This window comes from Cherax quadricarinatus, chromosome 18 (assembly GCF_038502225.1).
Source record: "Cherax quadricarinatus isolate ZL_2023a chromosome 18, ASM3850222v1, whole genome shotgun sequence".
NCBI lineage: Eukaryota > Metazoa > Arthropoda > Malacostraca > Decapoda > Parastacidae > Cherax > Cherax quadricarinatus.
The window spans coordinates 2324143-2345747 of NC_091309.1; the positions used below are offsets into that span (position 1 = coordinate 2324143).

Genomic DNA, 21605 nt, shown 5'->3' on the forward strand with positions numbered 1-21605 from the left:
AGGATTGGTAGAAAGCACAGATAATTCCCCTGGATAAGGAAATAGGATATGAGAGAATCTACGAATTATAAGGGAAAAGCCTTTTGAGGATACCAAGTTTACGATAAAATTATTACAAAAAGGATTTGGGGTAAAACAAAGCAGGATTACAGAGAAGATTTAGAAAGGGTAGGGAGAGGCATAGACCAAGTATTTACACTGAAATATGTAAGTGAGAAATACTTAGATAAGTGTTAAGAGTATTTTGCTGCATTTATGAATTTAGAAAAGGCATATGACGAGAGTGGATAAGGGAGCTATGTGGCAAATGTTGCATTGCAGAGAATAGGAGGTATGTTACTAAAAGCAGTTAAGAGTTTTTATGTAGTGAGGTGTAGAATCAGGTATGTAGGAGGGAGGTGACTATTTTCCAATGAAAGTAGGACTCAGGATGCATGCTGTCACAATGGTTCTTTAGCATATTTATTGATTATTATTATTATTATCACACCGGCCGATTCCCACCAAGGCAGGGTGGCCCGAAAAAGAAAAACTTTCACCATCATTCACTCCATCACTGTCTTGCCAGAAGGGTGCTTTACACTACAGTTTTTAAACTGCAACATTAACACCCCTCCTTCAGAGTGCAGGCACTGTACTTCCCATCTCCAGGACTCAAGTCCGGCCTGCCTGTTTCCCTGAATCCCTTCATAAATGTTACTTTGCTCACACTCCAACAGCACGTCAAGTATTAAAAACCATTTGTCTCCATTCACTCCTATCAAACACGCTCACGCATGCCTGCTGGAAGTCCAAGCCCCTCGCACACAAAACCTCCTTTACCCCCTCCCTCCAACCCTTCCTAGGCCGACCCCTACCCCGCCTTCCTTCCACTACAGACTGATACACTCTTGAAGTCATTCTGTTTCGCTCCATTCTCTCTACATGTCCGAACCACCTCAACAACCCTTCCTCAGCCCTCTGGACAACAGTTTTGGTAATCCCGCACCTCCTCCTAACTTCCAAACTACGAATTCTCTGCATTATATTCACACCACACATTGCCCTCAGACATGACATCTCCACTGCCTCCAGCCTTCTCCTCGCTGCAACATTCATCACCCACGCTTCACACCCATATAAGAGCGTTGGTAAAACTATACTCTCATACATTCCCCTCTTTGCCTCCAAGGACAAAGTTCTTTGTCTCCACAGACTCCTAAGTGCACCACTCACTCTTTTTCCCTCATCAATTCTATGATTCACCTCATCTTTCATAGACCCATCCGCTGACACGTCCACTCCCAAATATCTGAATACGTTCACCTCCTCCATACTCTCTCCCTCCAATCTGATATTCAATCTTTCATCACCTAATCTTTTTGTTATCCTCATAACCTTACTCTTTCCTGTATTCACCTTTAATTTTCTTCTTTTGCACACCCTACCAAATTCATCCACCAATCTCTGCAACTTCTCTTCAGAATCTCCCAAGAGCACAGTGTCATCAGCAAAGAGCAGCTGTGACAACTCCCACTTTGTGTGTGATTCTTTATCTTTTAACTCCACGCCTCTTGCCAAGACCCTCGCATTTACTTCTCTTACAACCCCATCTATAAATATATTAAACAACCACGGTGACATCACACATCCTTGTCTAAGGCCTACTTTTACTGGGAAAAAATTTCCCTCTTTCCTACATACTCTAACTTGAGCCTCACTATCCTCGTAAAAACTCTTCACTGCTTTCAGTAACCTACCTCCTACACCATACACTTGCAACATCTGCCACATTGCCCCCCTATCCACCCTGTCATACGCCTTTTCCAAATCCATGTATATTGATAGGGTTGTAAAAGAGTGAATGATATGGTGATGGGAAGGGGTGTGGGATCAAAAGATATTGGATCAGAGTCAAAGGGGGGAGGGTGTATAATAGAAGGAAATTAAAACAAAGTTGAAAAAAGCAATGATGAGGGAAACAAATTATCAGATGGGAGGAAGGAAGTATGGAAGAAGTGGATGTACTGTACTTACATATTTGGGAGTAGCCATGTCAGCAGATGGGTCTATGCAAGATGAAGTGAACCACAGAATAGATGAGGGGTAAAAATGTGGATGGTGTTGCATTATCTGAGGAAAGAAAGATTTATGGAAGCAAAAAGGTGAATGCACCAGAGTACGGTGGTACCAACACTTATGTGGGTGCAACAAGGAGGCATATTTGAGAGCAACATGTGGTGTGAATATCATTCAGAGAATTCAGAGTTAAGAAATTAAAATGTGATGTGAGATCACAAAGGGTATATATAATTCAGAGGGCTTAGGAGGTTTAGGCATGTATAGTGGATGGAGAGGGATAGACTGATGAAGAGGGTCTCCATATCTGGAGTGGAATGTAGGAAGGTTGTTCCAATAAGGGATGGAGGGGCAAAGAGTAAGAGAGGCTTTGAGTTTTAGGGCTTGAGCATCTAGCAGGCTTGTGTTAGTGAATGGAGACAAGTGATTTTTTAATGTACGTGTTGTTGGAGTGTGAGCATGAAAACTTATGAAGGGATTCAGGGAAACTGTTTAGCCAGACTAGTCCTGGAGGTGGAAAGGGCAGTGAATGCACTCTGAAGGGGTGGGTATGTTACTGTCAAAAAGGAAGTAACATTGTGATTTCAGCTCACTTCTGAAAATTGGTTATTGAATGAATGTTAGTGAATGTATTCTTCTTTGGGACACCTTGCCTTGGCTTTCTTACTATTTTGCATCATTTAGTGACCAAGATGCTAGGCTCAAAATGTATCAAATATAGATATCGAATGTGTATGTACTTGTGTACTTTCATCCATTTTTTTTTTTTACCTCTATGGCCATCGCCCACCAAACCAAGGTACCCCCCCCCCCCCCCCCAAAAAAAATAGTTTTTACATACCGCAAAATTTGCAGCTAATTTTGGCTACTTTAAGTTTACTTTCAAAACCAAATATGATCTTAAGGATATGTTATTAGCATTTCTTAATACACCAGTCTGCATTCCATTCTAATGACAGGAGGTCTCCCATAAGTTTTCTTTTAAAAGGATAAATTTATATATTATTTTGTGGTTCGCTCTCTGATGCATACTTTAAGCAACTTTTGGTAAATGAAGTAGAGGAATAATGAGAAAAAATCTGACTAAAGACATCTCAAAATTAAGGAAAACCTTTAGAGAAACTCACAAAGAGATTTCTTCCTTCCCAAGGTGAAACAATGTATCTGTAGCAGTAAGAGCCACAACAACACCTTCAATATCCAAGAGTGCTGGATCACTCACACAGGTAATATTTCCCCCCACTTCATATGGAGGAGTTGGGTAAACCATGGGGGTGCATACATCACGGTTAGATGGCACCAAAATTACTTGAGTTACCGAGCTGTGGAGAGAAAGTTATAAATTTTCCAATAGCAAAAATTTGAAATAGTTAAGAATGCATAATCCTAAAGCCATGAGCCTTAAAACCATCATCAGTTACCTTCATTAGTCAAAATAAATGAAAACAGGTGAAGGGAAAATCCAGAATGCTACAAATAAGTGCAGAAAAGGTGCAATTGTAATTTATTACTAAGATAAGCCTACATGTATATAAAAAGCTTGATCCTATTCATAAAGAATTATATAGATTTTTGTGGAAAACAATGAATGGAGACAACATGTGTCAGTGGAATGTAAGGGGTAAGCACTGATGAATAGAGAAAAATTATGTATGTATAAAATTGGTCTGACATCAAACATTATAGGAAAATTATGACAAGACTCACTTTTCTAGTGTAGATGTAATAATTCGAATACATCTATTAAATACTGCATCATGAGTTTCTCCCAGCTCATTGTTCACTATCAGTGGATGGGCAGCATCAAGGAATGGGCCAAAAAGAATAAGCAAATGTGGGGGATCCTTGTGCAAATCAGTCAGCAGATCTGTGAGTGGTTCATAAAGCAGGTTTTCTGTTGTTGTAAATGGGCCACTTGCCACTACCACTTGGATAGGACCTGCAAATGTATGATGAAAGATACACAATGAATTTATAATTTCATTTTAGTCAATTTTGTATGGGAGGCTCATTTAGGCAACAAGAATACATTATTCTATACGTTCCAATAAACAGATTAATGCAGAGTGAAAACTAAAGGGAAAACTACTCAAATATCAATCTATACGGTATATATAAACTTTCAAGTAGATATTGGAAATTATCATAAAACACAAAAAAGATATTCACAAAATTTACTGCTAATTTTCCATCTTGATGTATTTTTTAACATGAAATATTCAGTACAGTCTATCTTGATCAAAGCAATGAGTAAGAAAAATTGATTTACCTGTATCATTAGTGATGGTAATAGGGACAGTGCAGGGAGGAAGCAATTTTCCAGGCACCAACTCCTTAGCAATTATTTTGTCACCGGTTGTGTTCAGGCCTCGGATGCCAACTATCTATAAATTGCACTATAAATAACACTTGTCGGTTCTCTGAACCATCTACAACACTAAAATATAGCAGTGAATAAAATAAATGTGTCTTATCTTGTTAAAGAGAGATTAACACAAGGTAACACATGGCCACGTTACAAACGAGCAATTTTTTTTATAACGAGCGTCTCCTCACCAAGGTAGGGTGACCCAGAAAAAGAAACACATTCATCATTCATTCAATAGGTGTCTTGCCAGAAGTGTGCAGATATCAAAATTCAAATAACCCTCCAAACTGCAACATCCCTGCTCATCCTTGAGTACAGGCACTGTACTTTTAGTCTAGAACTTGGATCCAACTAACTAGTTTTCTTAAATGCTTTCAATAAAAGTTACCATGCTCATGCCCTAACCCTTTGAGGGTTGGTCACGTACAAGTACGTCATTGCAGCCAGGGTCGGTCACGTACTTGTACACCTAAATTCTAGTGCCTTCAAATCTGGTGGAAGAAAGCTGGCAGGCATACATATGAAAGAATGGGTCTGTGTAGTCAGTGTGCACAGTATAAAAAAAAATCCTGAAGCATGCTGTGCATAATGAGAGAAAAAAAACTTCAACTGTGTTTTTGGCTTAAAACAGCAACTTTCTAGTGTATTTTCGTATGGTATTTATAGTTGTATTCTCGTTTGATAGAATGGAAGATATATTACAGAAATAGAGATGACTTTGATTGGTTTCACGATGACAAGTACTTTGAAACTGAGCTCAAAGTAGTGAAAATGATCGATTTTTGCCTATGTTCATGAGTAAACAAATCCAGCTACGCGTCCAATACACGTCGACTGGCGAGTCTAATATTCTTTCACAAGTGCACTGATATCATTTATACCCTTTTTACAATGATGCAGTAGTATACATATCAGAAAACCTATTTTCTGTGCGAATAAAAATACAAAATGGAAAGCAAAAGTAATGCAAGAGGGCCCTAGAGATGTGACTAATGAACAGATGAAATGTTATTTTAGTGCCATTAACCCCTTCAGGGTCCAAGGCCCAAATCTGAAGTGGTGCCCCAGTGTCCAAGAATTTTCAAAAAAAAAAAAAATTTGTTATTTTTTCTTATGAAATGGTAGATAATCTTTTTGTTTAGGTAATAAAACAAAAAGTACGAAATTTGATGTAAAATTGACGAAATTATGCTCTCACGAATTTTGATGTGTCAGTGATATTTACGAATCGGCGATTTTGCAGACTGACTCCCACTTTAGGCCAATTACATTATTCCAGTCAACCAAATTCTTAGCTATTTCACTAGTATTACTTCTATTCTATCGATTGAGCACAAGAAATCGCCAAGTCAACTGTTTCAACTACAAATTAAAGTGATCGGAAATTGTTAATTTGGCCAATTTAACACAAAGTTCAAAATATTCCAATTTCAAAATAGGGTTCAGAATAAACAATGTAGGTATTCCTGGCACTAAACTAACATTTCCTCTGTTCATTAGTTACGTTTTGAGGCTTTACAAATAAATTCCATTTTGATTTTTATTCACATAATGAATTTTTATTCACACCAAAAAATAGAAGATTTACTGTTATGCAATACTGTAATAATTGTATAAATATCATCACCATATTTGTGAATGCATATTAGACCCACCAGCTGGCGTGTATTAGACGTGTGAGGTCGTTTGTTTACTCTTGAATATCGGCAAAAATTTAACATTTCTGCTAATTTTAGTTCAGTTTCAAGCCATTTCCAGTGCTAAAACCAATCAAAATCATCTCTATTTCTGTAATATGTCTTCCATTCTATCAAATGAGACCAAGAAATCCCAAATACAACTATAAAAAACATATGAAAAAACACTGCAAAGTCGCTGTTTTAATCGAAAAATTATGATTTCAGTTTTTTTTCTCTCATTATACACAGTGTGCTGCAGGATCTGTTTTATGTGGTGCACACATACCACATAGATGTATTCCCTCATATCTAGGCCCAAATGTACCACTCACAGTTTATCAGAGTGAGCTGAGCTCATGACGTAGATCTACGGTTTGGACCCTTAACGTAAAGCCGTAGATCTACGGGACGGACCCTGAAAGGGTTAATGTCTGTCTTGTTTATTCTAGTCCCTATTTTGAAATTGGCATTTTTGAAATTTGTGTGAAATTGCCCAAATTGCTAATTTGACCACTTTATTAGATAGTTGAAATTGGTAAATGGGCCGATTCGTGTACTCAATCAATAGAACAAATGGAGTTCTAGGGGAAATAACTATGATTTTAGTCAACTGCAACATTGGAATTGGCCGAAAACAGGGCTCAAAGTGGGCGAAATCGTCCACTTCGAGACCGCTAACTTCACAAGAGCATAATTCCGTAAATCTTCCATCAAATTTCATACTTTTGGTGTCATTATGATCGGAAAAAGATTCTGTATTATTTCATAAGGAAAAAAAAATTTTTTTTTCAAAAACTTTTCGACCCTGAGGACGAGTTTGAGAGAGGGCCTCTTGACCCTCAAAGGGCTAACAGCCCATCAATTCTCAAAAACCCCTTATCTCTACATACTCTCACATAACATGCTCACACATACCTGCTTGATGCTGAAGCCCTTACCATTTAAAACCTCCTTTACATTCACCCTCCAAGCTTTCATGAGATGACCTTATCCCCCTCCTAATGCCTGCCCTAGATTTATATCTTTCTAAATTACCAAGCTGGTCGGTAAACGAGTACTTTGCTAAGTGAGGAGAGGCTGTACTTCATGGCTTCTTTTAGGCTTTGAAGAATTGCCAGCCTTTCTACTTTTCCACTTTGTAGCCATTATTATGCAAAATTAAGGGGTATTTTTGGGCCACAGTAAACCATGGATAACTGAAACCGCAAATACTGAATCAGTGGATATGGGGCTTCTACTGTACTGTATATCAAATATCTCTCTCTTAACATGTCGGCCGTCTCCAACCGAGGCAGGGTGACCCAAAAAACAAAGAAAATCCCCAAAAAGAAAATACTTTTATCATCATTCAACACTTTCACCACACTCACACATTATCACTGTTTTTGCAGAGGTGCTCAGAACACAACAGTTTAGAAGCATACACATATAAAGATACACAACATATCCCTCCAAAATGCCAATATCCCAAACCCCTCCTTTAAAGTGCAGGCATTGTACTTCCCATTTCCAGGACTCAAGTTCGACTATATGAAAATAACCGGTTTCCCTGAATCCCTTCACTAAATATTACCCTGCTCACACTCCAACAGATCGTCAGGTCCCAAGTACCATTCGTCTCCATTCACTCCTATCTAACATGCTCACGCACGCTTGCTGGAAGTCCAAGCCCCTTGCCCACAAAACCTCCTTTACCCCCTCTCCAACCCTTTCGAGGACGACCCCTACCCCGCCTTCCTTCCCCTATAGATTTATATGCTTTCCACGTCATTCTACTTTGATCCATTCTCTCTAAATGACCAAACCACCTCAACAACCCCTCTTCTGCCCTCTGACTAATACTTCACACCTTTTCCTAATTTCCACACTCCGAATTTTCTGCATAATATTTACACCACACACTGCCCTTAAACAGGACATCTCCACTGCCTCCAACCATCTCCTCGCTGCTGCATTTACCACCCAAGCTTCACACCCATATAAGAGAGTTGGTACTACTATACTTTCATACATTCCCTTCTTTGCCTCCATAGATAACGTTTTTTGACTCCACATATACCTCAACGCACCACTCACCTTTTTTTCCCTCATCAATTCTATGATTAACCTCATCCTTCATAAATCCATCCGCCGACACGTCAACTCCCAAGTATCTGAAAACACTCACTTCTTCCATACTCCTCCTCCCCAATTTGATATCCAATTTTTCTTTATCTAAATCATTTGATACCCTCATCACCTTACTCTTTTCTATGTTCACTTTCAACTTTCTACCTTTACACACATTCCCAAACTCATCCACTAACCTTTGCAATATTTCTTTAGAATCTCCCATAAGCACAGTATCATCAGCAAAAAGTAACTGTCAATTCCCATTTTGAATTTGATTCCCCAAAATTTAATCCCACCCCTCTCCCGAACACCCTAGCATTTACTTCCTTTACAACCCCATCTATAAATATATTAAACAACCATGGTGACATTACACATCCCTGTCTAAGACCTACTTTTACTGGGAAGTAATCTCCCTCTCTTCTACACACCCTAACCTGAGCCTCACTATCCTCATAAAAACTCTTTACAGCATTTAATAACTTACCACCTATTCCATATACTTGCAACATCTGCCACATTGCTCCTCTATCCACTCTATCATATGCCTTTTCTAAATCCATAAATGCAATAAAAACTTCCCTACTTTTATCTAAATACTGTTCACATATATGCTTCAATGTAAACACGATCTACAGATCCCCTACCCACTTTGAAACCTCCTTGCTCATCCGCAATCCTACATTCTGTCTTACCTCTAATTCTTTCAATTATAACCCTACTGTACACTTTTCCTGGTATACTCAGTAAACTTATTCCTCTATAATTTTTACAGTCTCTTTTGTCCCCTTTCCCTTTATATAAAGGGACTATACATGCTCTCCGCCAATCCCTAGCCTTCCCCTCTCATACATTTATTTAACAAAAGTACCAAAATAGGTACCTTCCCCTCTTTCATACATTTATTTAACAAAAGTACCAATCACTCCAACACTATACCCCCCCCCCCGCCCCCGCTTTTAAAATTTCCGTCATGATCCCATCAGTTCCAGCTGCTTTACCCCCTTTCATTCTACATAATGCCTCACGTACCTCCCCCACACTTACATTCTGCTCTTCTTCACTCCTAAAAGATGGTATACCTCCCTGACCAGTGCATGAAATTACTGCCTCTCTTACCTTAACATTTAAAAGTTCCTCAAAATATTCTCGCCATCTACCTAATACCTCCATCTCCCCATCTACTAACTCCCCTACTCTGTTTTTAACTGCCAAATCCATACTTTCCCTAGGCTTTCTTAACTTGTTTAATTCACTCCAAAATTTTTTCTTATTTTCATTAAAATTTCTTGACAGTGCCTCTCCCACTCTATCATCTGCTCTCCTTTTGCACTCTCTCACCACTCTCTTTACCTTTGTTTTACTCTCCATATACTCTGCTCTTCTTATAACACTTCTGCTTTGTAAAAACTTCTCATAAGCTACCTTTTTCTCTTTTATCACACCCTTTACTTCATCATTCCACCAATCACTCCATTTCCACCTGCCCCCACCCTCCTATAACCACAAACTTCTGCCCCACATTCTAATACTGCATTTTTAAAACTATTCCAACCCTCTTCAACCCCCCCACTACTCATCTTTGCACTAGCCCACCTTTCTGCCAATAGTCGCTATATCTCACCCGAACTTCCTCCTCCCTTAGTTTATACACTTTCACCTCCCTCTTACTTGTTGTTTCCACCTTCCTCTTTTCCCATCTACCTCTTACTCTAACTGTAGCTACAACTAAATAATGATCCGATATATCAGTTGCCCCTCTATAAACATGTACATCCTGGAGCCTACCCATCAACCTTTTATCCACCAATACATAATCTAATAAACTACTTTCATTACGTGCTACATCATACCTTGTATATTTATCCTCTTTTTCATAAAATATGTATTACTTATTACCAAATCTCTTTCTACACATAGCTCAATTAAAGGCTCCCCATTTACATTTACCCCTGGCACCCCAAATTTTCCTACTACTCCCTACATAACATTTTTACCCACTTTAGCATTGAAATCCCCAACCACCATTACTCTCACACTTGATTCAAAACTCCCCACGCATTCACTCAACATTTCCCAAGATCTCTCTCTCTCCTCTACACTTCTCTCTTCTCCAGGTGCATACACGCTTATTATAACCCACTTTTCACAACCAATCTTTTACTCCACATAATCCTTGAATTAATACATTTATAGTCCCAAATAAATATCAAATATATTACACACAATTTCCTTTGTATAAAAGTATATGTACCTTTGTGCTCATTAAAGGGACTGAACCTCTTTAAAGCTTACCAACCCATAAAATGTGCAGCAAAACTATACCACACACAGCTTGCAAATTTACCTGACCACTTTGTACAACACATGGGAATAACTAACCTGGCCAGGAAAGAGAGAGTACTCGGAAAGCTGTGACAGATCCACAGGGACTGTATTGCCGAAGGAGGTCTCCTGTGAACCCTCCAGCAGTACTGAGGCAGCATTCAGTCGACCCACACTGTCACAGCAAATGCGGCCCACTACTAATATGTTCTCCTGCAGGTGTAATATTAAAATTAAAATTGCTGAAGACTGTAGAACATAATTTGACTTCTGTAAGTAAAAATAGATAATCATAACACTTGTTATTCACACATTAATGGCATTAAATTATCTCTTGAATTCTTCATATGCTAGGCATTTTTCATCACAAAAAATATTAACTGCTTTTGTACATACGTTACTAGCAACTTTAAGATGAGAAAATTCTTCAATGCCAAGAGAATCTTTTATCTGCTCAGCTAAGGCATCAATAGAGTCATCTAGGGCCTCAGCTGCATCCCTCACTTTTTCAAACATGTATTTGTACGTTTTGGTCAGAGGTTTGTCACCTCCCATGGCCAGCAGCTTTACCTGGAAAACAGAAAATGTACGTGTACATGAATAAATAATTTTTTTTTTCTCCTTTTTTCATCACTGTCATGGGTAAGTAGAACTTGCTGAGGGACTGATTACCTCAAACTTCTCATCTTCCACCTTTTTTTCAATATTGGACTGAAGCCGCTGACTGGTGAAATGTATCCAAAATAAAGATACTTTTTTTTTTTAATTTCACTCAGTTTTCAGGATGTAAGCTGCCATGTTATTCAACAATCAACTGTCTATGAAGGGTTAGGGATGCACAAGTGAACAAGTTGGAAAAGCACTGCCTTAATTATGGAAACAAAGAAAAAAAAATCTTTTAAAATTAGTTTTAGTAATACTCCTAACAGATATTTTGCCTTGTGAGAATATTAAATTCATCAGATGAAACAATACTGCAAAAAGTCTTTTGTTTTAAAAGTGTCTGTTGAGCATTTTTTTTCACATCTAAACTATGTTCTTTCTGAAATAAAACAGCAACATGTAAATGTTTAGCTACAGTTTTTGTTATTCTTTTACCTTTGGGGTGAAGTCAGGGTTAGCCTTCCAAGAAGCTTTGCTAGGGTCCCCATAGGTTGCCACAATGCATCCTGCATTTGTTCTAGACGAGTACTTGCGGGAAGGAGTTGCCACACTGGGCGATAGTGTTGCTGGTGAGAACTGGGCAGAGATGGAGCGAGCAGAACCAACATGGCGCTTTGTGACACCGCTATCTGGCGTTAACTGCCGCTTCTTCGTCTGTGGAAGAGTAAAACATATTGCAGTTACATATATCCTGGCTGAACACATGCAAATGAAACAGTGGCATGTAGATTCCATTGCCCACTTCTAAAAGTAACAGAATCCATATTGTCATTGAACAGGCAAAGGGTATCATTAGACCTAATTGGCTTATTTCTTTTGTCAAGATGTATAATGGCAAACCCATTCACTTCAGCACATTCTGACAATGTACAAGATAATCAATTTATTTCTACATGGTACACCGTTTGTAGAAAACTGGAAAACTGGAAAACCACTTAGTTATGCAGAGCATTTTGGGCATGCTTAAACCTCACTTACATCTAGAAGGACTATAGTATTTTACACATATGTATTTAAGACTATAATGATTTTCACAATAAAATAAGACTACATGAATATTTAAGAAATGTATATAAAGCAGATAAAATCATAATTAGTTACATAAGAATAAGAACACACGTTAACACAGATAGTACAGGAGGGCCCTGCTTATACAGCAGGTTAGGTTCCAGGCTACTGCTGTAAAGCAGAAATTGCTGTAAAGTGAATCATAGGCTTTTTTACTTTCAAATGCATATAAAAGCTTGATAACATGTTTAGACTACCATATACAGCCTTTCCTCACTTAGTGACATACTTGTTTACTGATGCCTCAGACTTACAATGAGTCTCTGACCAGTATTTATACCTAAATAATGTATATTAGAGCTGATTTCCTCTATTCTGTTTATTTCAATATACTACAGTACACTACTGTATAAACATTTAAAAATATACGAAAAATGTATAAATGGGGCAAAGGTGACATTAAAACAATATCAAAGATGGTTGACACAAACCTACTACCATTATAGTATGCTCCTCACTTAGCAACAAATTTGTTTAATAACATGGTCTTAGTATTGGAACTCCATTGTTAAACGAGGAGAGGCTGTATTAAGAAACAAAGCTAGGCCTAAAAAAAAATGCATATACAGTACACACATTACTTAAAATATTTTCATTCTTAGCTTATAGTGAGTGGTGAATATATTTATTAGAGGAAGTCTGAATAAATGAAGACTGGGTATAACTGAAAATAACTGCATTTTAGCAAAATGTCATAAAACCAAGTGCTGTAAAGTGAGGCCCTCCTGTATTAAACATTATTACATTAATTCAAATTCTAATAAAAATTACAGTAAGAGTGAAACTAGTTACCTGTATAATTACACAATGTGCTTAGACAGTATCTTGCATGCACGCAGACAAGACAAATTGATCACAGTAGAAATAATTCATGGAGAATGATGCAATGTGCATGGAAAAATAAAAATCCTATCAAAATAGACAAGAATAAGAACACTTAGATTTTACAATATTTAAAGTACAGTGGACCCCCGGTTATCAACCATAATCCATTCCAAAAGATCGGCCGATAACCAAATTAATATTTCCAATAAGAATTAATGGAAATACAATTAATCCATTCCAAACAAAAATATTCACAAATTTATTTTTTTTAACAATTATGTAAGTATTACATATATAAAGGCAAAGGGGATAAAAGAGAGTGCAGAAATTATAGGGGGATAAGTCTGTTGAGTAAAAAGTTATAGAGGGGATAAGTAAGACGGAGAATAGGATAGCAGATGAGTAGGGGGGGGGGGTGTGGACCAGGTGTTTACAGTGAAACATATAAGTGAACAGTATTTAGATAAGGCTAAAGAGGTCTTTGTGGCATTTATGGATTTGGAAAAGGCGTATGACAGGGTGGATAGGAGGGCAATGTGGCAGATGTTGCGGGTGTATGGTGTAGGAGGTAGGTTACTGAAAGCAGTGACGAGTTTTTATGAGGATAGTGAGGCTCAAGTTAGAGTATGTAGGAAAGAGGGAAATTATTTCCCATTAAAAGTAGGCCTTAGACAAGGATGTGTGATGTCACCGTGGTTGTTTAATATATTTATAGATGGCCTGGGTTCGATTCCCAGCCAGAGTAGAAACATTGGACGTGTTTCTTTCCACCTGTTGTCTATGTTCCCCATCAGTAAAATGGGTACCTGGGTGTTAGTCGACTGGTGTGGGTCGCATCCTGGTCGCATCGCGGCCTGGTCACAGACCGGGCCGCGGGGGCGTTGACCCCCGGAACTCTCTCCAGATATACTCTCCAGATATATACTCCTGCCTGCTCCTCTAGCTTTTCAACCAGTCTCTTGTGTGATACTATGTTGAAAGCCTTCTTACAGTCCAAGAAGATGCAGTCTACCCATTCCTCTCTGTCTTATTTCTGTTACCTTGTCATAGTATTCCAATAGGTTTGTGAAGCAGGATTTCCCTTCCATGAAGTCATGTTGATTATCATGTATGAGACCATTCCTTTCTAGGTGCTCCACCACTTTTCCTGATAATCTCCATAACTTCACATATGTGTCAGTAACACTGATCTGTCTTTTCTTAAAAATCGGGACTACATTGACTGCCTTCCACACCTTAAGCAGTTGCCCTGTTTCAAGAGAGTTATCGAAGATTGTTGTTAGTGGTACACGCAATGAATCTGCTCCCTCCCTCAGGACTCGAGGAGAGAGATTATCTGGATCCACTACCTTTGAGGTATCTAGTTTCCCCAGCAGTTTCTTCACTACCACCTCAGTTATGTGCAGCGTGTCTGATTTTATTTTAATCAGTAATAGTATTTTTCTGTAAAATAACTTTGCATGCCCATTTTGAATGGTTTCAATCATTAATGGCCCACTCTTTAGAAAAGGATATCTAAGGTTCAGCTTGTGTAGGTGCAAATTTGACAGTTTACTAACAGTTAATGAACGTGGAATTATTAGATTCTGTGCAATAACTAAAATACATTTTCTGATCGGTTCCTAACTTTTTTTTCTGATAGGCCTAAACTTCCAAAACTAGTGTATTATAGATACTTATCTGCATTAGAAATTTATGCTGTAATATGTAGTGTTTGTTGTGCATGTACTAAGACTCGTGGGATAAGGAGAGAGCTTTGTGATTAAGCAGCTCAGTTAGGTTAATTCGTCAGGACAGTCCTGGCAAAGGGTCTCAAGCTTTCCATAACCCACAGATCTATGTAGATCATGCAGTGACCAAAATCCTGCACATATAATTCAGTATGCCATGAACTCATATAAAAATGAAAATTTCCGAGTCATGTTCAAGATCATTATGAATGCACCGAAGCCATGGTTGCATTAGTAGTAACATTATTAATCGTTTTATACCTTAATATGAACTGGCTGGGTAATTATATTCATGAGGAAATGCTAAACTCACAGGGGTCATACAGCACCTAGGGAGAAAGAGGCATACAGGTGTGATCCAGGGAAGGGGAGCAGAAGTTCAGTTCCTTTGATCAAAAACCCCTCACCAGCTTCAAGGAGCCTCCCTTGATTGAGGTGTGGATGGTTAATAAATGGATAATTTTGTTTGCCGAAATGCTTACACCACAGATCGATATTTTGCCAAACTCCAAACACACCGGATATCATAACAAATTACAGGAAATGGTGAAGTAAAAAAAAAAGTGTGTGCTTTATCCGTATAAAGTTCATTCTCACACCACGACTGCTGTTTCATTTTAATCACATGGAAGCGCTAACCCCGCAGGGGTCATATATCGCCGGGGGGATGGGAGGCATTCATGTTCGATTTAAAAGAGGGGAGGTTAAATCCAGCTCCCTGAATCAAGGAAAGTGCCTTGATGCCAGTGAAGGGGTAACTTTAAGGCGCTCCCTTGAGGGTTCACGAGTAATAATGATAAAGATTTGAAAGTTTCCTGGTTATTTTCAGTCACATTGTTGCCAATCACGTTTTTTTTTATTTGTACATGGACAACTACAAGTTCTTAAAAAAAGTAATGTACCCAAACCCAACATAAAATAAAGAAAACAGTATTTATAAGTTGACAAAAAGCGCTGAGAAACTGAAGTTAAGAACCTAACAAGGAAATTAAGGTAGTAAATGAGGAGAGGAGAGGTTGCCAGACGTATGAACACTTGGGACTGGAAGAGGCTAATATCCTCCCGACCTTCATCCAACTCATCCACTCATCAAGTTACAAAAGTACTAATAAGTAAGTAAGTTTATTCAGGTATACACAAATACAGTTACATAGAATTATCACACATAGCAGCATATGTGTAGAGAACCTGGGATAACCCAAAAAAGTCAGAGTGATTTATTTCCATTGGGGTCCTTTAATTATATATATATATATATATATATATATATATATATATATATATATATATATATATATATATATATATATATATATATATATATATATATACAGTATTTGTATGGGAAAGATGATACACGAGTGGTAATAACAAAAAAAATATTAAAAATAACACACTAGTGATATTTGTTGAAGGAAAGGTAGAAGATGTGGTTGAGTGGGGCACCACCAGCTGCCTAACCAGGTGTGAACCAACATCCAGATGGTTGCCAACGTGACCTTGTACGCGCCCACTCCCACCATTTCTTGTTCCATGCACATACGCCCTTTGAGCTTGCCTTCCCTTTGTTTAAGACTTCATAATGAGCCCATCAAAATACTGACTCAGTATTGTTCAACGATGAAGTTAGCTTTTTGAAAGACATTTAAAATATAAATTTGCTAGGAAACCCAATTCATGTGCTGAACAACTCAACATTAAGTGATGAATATCATAATGGATGAAGCATGATCACAGTGTAGGCCTGGTGGTGGTGGTGTCTGTTGCTAGATGAGTATGGATCTAGTCATGGTGGAATCAGCATGCACCAGAACCCTACCCACCCAGCACCAGTCACGCATCTTGGGCTCTCCCACGGCAAAACGTCTCCATGCAAGAGGGACAAAGCCACACCAACGACAAGCTTTAACGTGGAGCATAAAAGCACAATTGACATTCCTAGAAGAGTTAGGTGGGCGCGCCAGGCAAGCTGATGTTCCCGCGTGGCGTCACCACCGCCGCCACTCTCCGCTTCCTCACACTTCTCTTACTTCTTACTACTCTCCAGCACCGCCAAGATGGGCAAACCACGAGACGAGGTCAACAAAAGGTGAGAGTAGCCAGGTGTTGAGGGTTCGGGATGGCCATTAGTGCTAACAGCAGCAGCAGCAGCAGCAGCAACAGCAACAGCAGCCTGCCAGCCGCCGCCCAGGTGAGTGAACGCTGCCAAGGTCGCCATCACACTCCACTACCTCGCCGCCGCCACCACACGCTCCCATGCTGTACACTGTGTACTCACCTATATGTACTCACCTGTATATACTTGTAGGGGTCGATTCACAGCTCCTGGTCCCACCTTTTCGCTGGTCGCTACTGGGTGTATGTATATGTATGCATACTGCAGTACAATCAATCTTAACAATACAGAACAAGCCACGTGGGGATAGAAATCTTTAGCTGAAGATTTCCATCCACATGTGGCTTGTTCTGTATGTATGCATATGTGTATGCAGAACATACACTATGAATAAAATAGTGAACTTCAAAGCCTTTTCGTGATTTCACACATCAAGGAACTGTTCCTTGATAATGTGAGAAATCACGAAAGCGCTTGGAAGTTCACCATTTTTCACGGTGGTTGTTCTGCATACTGTGATATCACCTGTTTACTGTAAGCTTATTACATGCATATGTGTATACACAAACATTCGTTTGCGATTTATATATATATATATATACATATAATATACATATAATATATATATATATATATATATATATATATATATATATATATATATATATATATATATATGTCATGTCTGAGGGCAATGTGTGGTGTGAATATAATAGGTGGTTCGGACATGTAGAGAGAATGGAGCGAAATAGATATGAGAGAGAGAGAGAGAGAGAGAAAGTATAAAGCAAAAAGGAAGACAATCCTTTGTAAAGATGAGCATGGGAAATGAGCTATGCTTGTAGAGAAAGATAGTAGCAACGCCCTCGACACCATCACTCACTATCTCAACGACCTTAACCCCCTCCAGCTCACCTCTACACTCACCCAGTGTAGCCTCCAAAAGGTCACAAACAACTGAATGTCGACAGACATTCAGTGTGTCACGACCTGTAACTACCTCAGCTAATTATTACATTATACGCCAAATCCTGAAGGTCAGGGGATGGAAATCTGCAGCTCAAGTACTTTCACATCTCCGTGCAACATCAGGAGCATTGCAGTTCTGCAAGAGTAGCAATAGGAGAAACGAGAGGAAGTCTTCTCATAGCAAGGTAGCGTGGTTACTGGTGGTGACACCAGCCATCTGAGAGAAGCTAGCGGTTGTCACCACTCTACCTTACTCTGAGAAAACCTCCCCTCATTTCTCCTGTTGCTACGCCTGCAACACTGTACAGCTCCTGATGATGCACGGATACGCGAGAAAGTACTTGAGCTGAAAAATTCCATCCCCCATAGCTTGTCTCTGTCTCTGTCTCTCTCTCACACACACACACACACACAGTGTCCACAAACGAGCAGTTTTAAGCAATTAACAATACTGCGACTGGACTGGTGAACCCCCGATTCTTTAGCACGCCTCGTGAAAAGCCCTCCAAAATTCCGAAACGCCTTATTATTATAATCAAAAAGAAGCGCTAAGCCACAAGGGCTATACAGCTTCGAAACGCCTAGTCCACTTGGTCATCAATGCTGCAAACATCAGGTACCCAGTAACATTGGACATGTCACCCCTGATGCGAGTACATACATGACCATGAAAGTTACGAGACTAATTTCATTCTCCTCCCGTCTGCAATACCAGTCTTCACTAACAGTAGATATTAAGGCTTAAAGCCAATTGTTCATGGATGCATTAATGTGTGTACTGGTGTTCCAAATGCTCATAAACAAGCAGTTGCAGTTGCAATGCGAAAGACTTTCAGCAATATCATTCTCTCCGTCCCCCCCCCTAATCGTTGCTGTGCAATGTATGTACAGGAGGGCCCCACTTACACAGCAGGTTCGGTTCCGGGCTACCGCTGTAAAGTGAATAGCATATAAAAGCCTGATAACATGTTTACACTATCATATTAAGTGAGCAATATAGCTAGGCCGAAAAATGCATATGCAGTACACATATTACTTACCTTAATATTTTCCTTAGCTTAGTGAATATATTTATTGTAGGAAGTCTTGAATAAATGAAAAATGGGTATAATTGAAAACCACTGTATTAGCAAAACGCTGTAAAGCGGGACCTATCTGTATGTATATGTATGTATATGTTTAGTGGAAAGGATGGGGGGGGGGAGGGGAAGGGAAGGGCTGTTGCTGCAGTTCATTGGGCTTCAAACTGAGTAATTTTAAAACTGGCAGAGGCTACCAGCTCCACCTCCAATATTTTAGCCAACTTTTAACCTATATTCACCTCGCCTATATATAGTTTGTCTACTTCCTCAATAAGTGGACAATTAAGCACAGTGATCAAGATAATGACCATAGGACTGGTCTCAAACCAAAGTATGTGACCAGCTCTATGGTCACTATCTTAATTAAACACTGTGCTTAATCGACCCTTTATTGAAGAATATAGACACAGTACAATAACCTATGCGACATGTCAAGATAACTTATTAAAGAAAATAAGACACTAGATATGTTAAACAAATTTCCTAAATTTGCTTCTAACGGATAAGTGAACTGAAGATATAAATGCAGATGTACTCCTGTTAACCCTTCTAGGGCCTAGTTGCTAGGTGTTTGTGTATCTACATGTTCTTGCGCTACCGTCAACAGGATGGATATGAGGTGCACAAACTAGCCACTTCGGTGGCAAAATCTAATAATCTAATCTCTCGTACCATAAATACCACATACGCGGGATTGGGTGTATTATCATAATCAAAAAGAAGCGCTAAACCTACATGGGTCATACAGCAGCTATTGGGTGTATTATTATAATAGAGAAGTGCTAAACCACAAAGGCTGGTATCGGGTGTAAAGTAGCCACTCTTGACAAATATCCTGAATGAATGTCTTTAATCAGTGGATGTGTATTACAAACTGGAAAGTTAGACATATGAGAAGAGATGGGTTGGAATGCTATGGATTTTAAATAATTTTTCAAAAGTAAAGCGTACTGATATCAAGAAACTTATTCAGTAACACTGAAAAACAGTAGGAAGGCAAAGCTGGACCCAAGAAAGAAGCACTGCAGGCCTACTAGCCCATGTTCGGCAGGTACAATTTACACTCACCCACAAGAATAACTTTCTGGGGAGATGTACAAATAAAGTACTTGGTGTTAGGAACCAACTGAACGAACACAAATTTCAGATAATCACAAGAAACATCAATATTACAATGCGTGAAACTTAGTTCAATGAAAATTGATCAGGGAGGGTCACACTGCCTGTATTCAGCTGTTCTGGGGGAATTAGTTTTGAGCGCAGTGTTACTGTAGCTGCGTTCTCTGGAGTCAAGATGTTCATTTGTTTCAGGATTCGGTAGTACAGGATATGACGTAATGAGGAACGTGTGAGTGCTGGGTTGCATGATACTGCCAGAAGACAACTACCTGTGAGTTGAAGTAGTGAAGTATAGCGTGATAATGAAGGAGACAAGAAGGCTAGGTGCAGGAAGTTGAAGAGATCCGGTAGGAGTTGTTGCAATACTTGTATTCGTTTCGTGGGATTAGACAATACCAGCAGAATGATAAGATAATACAGGTTTATGTCAATGCATTCTCCAGACAAAGGCTTCCATATAAAGTTACGTCTTCAACTGTTTCAATATTCGTGTAAGATAAATGCTATGTTGGTCAAAGAATGACTACGGACGCAGCAGAGGAAACCAACTGAAGGGTCGAGTTTGAAGACAAAGTAGGTACAGCAGACTTGCGACAGATGATTCTGAGGAAGTATATACATTCACGGGAGCATGCCCATGACATACCTACAAACACTAGTTGTTCAAGTTTCCTCTGAACCCATGGGGGCTATATAGTGTAAGGAACGAGAGAACCAGGTTTAGTCCAAGGAAAGGGAGGGTAACTAATTCCTTTAATCAAGAGCTCTTTACTGGTACGGAGATAAAAGCAGGAGTTAGGGTGGGCTAGATTACATAACTTACACACTGGGATATATAACAAAAATAAAAGGCTACACATACGGCCACTCAGACTTGTCCAGACGTTTTGTCATGAGTGCCATCTGCACTCGGGATAAAACGTTGATGCTAAATCAGTATATTTATGAGGAAGCGCTAAACTGTTGAAGCCATACAGCGCCTGTTGTTGAATGACTGTACGAGAAAGGACGACACCTCCCGCAGCTCAAATTAAAATGGGCGTATCAAGGAAATCTAAAGTGGGTGTTATCTCCAGTCTGCACCTGTGACAGTGTCGGCTTGGCAAGTATCTTAAACAAGAGCGCAATAAATTGTTTAGTCTATGGAATAAATAATTTAAAACTGACATGTAAAGAGCTGAAGTAAAAATTGCATTCCTCAAATAAATCGGGAATGCAGAAGGAAGAACTCGCAGAATAAGGGGAAGAGGAGGAGAGCAGGGAAGGTGAGAGAGGTGGTATTATTAAAGTGGGCTAGTTTGGCCAACACATTGATTGGTCCCGCAAGAGAACTTTGTAAATCATTAATGGTATCGTGAGATGCTGGTTCCAAATACAAGTTTTCACCCGGCGATGTCAAAGTCACAGGTGTCGTAAAGTGCTCGAGAGTGACTGGTAATAAGTTGAAGATTGAGACACTTATGCAACATATGGGAATCTTTATTTAGGGAA

The 21605-nt window shown here is 39.1% G+C and overlaps 1 protein-coding gene across 4 annotated transcripts in view; it reads right to left on the reverse strand.

Annotated features, from left to right (window-relative positions):
• Positions 1-21605, reverse strand: part of LOC128689331 (DNA polymerase alpha subunit B) — an 81916-nt gene that overhangs the window by 2265 nt on the left and 58046 nt on the right. For 3 of the 4 annotated variants that reach the window (XM_070086064.1, XM_070086063.1, XM_053777504.2), the window contains 6 exons: positions 11641-11859; positions 10939-11112; positions 10600-10755; positions 4328-4442; positions 3766-3997; positions 3186-3380 (listed from right to left, as the gene is read on the reverse strand). In XM_070086064.1, coding sequence (XP_069942165.1) covers positions 3186-3380; positions 3766-3997; positions 4328-4442; positions 10600-10755; positions 10939-11112; positions 11641-11859 — 1091 coding nt within the window. Of the gene's footprint in view, positions 1-2016; positions 2113-3185; positions 3381-3765; positions 3998-4327; positions 4443-10599; positions 10756-10938; positions 11113-11640; positions 11860-21605 lie in introns of all 4 variants that reach the window. The other variant, XR_011392127.1, reaches the window with a different exon arrangement.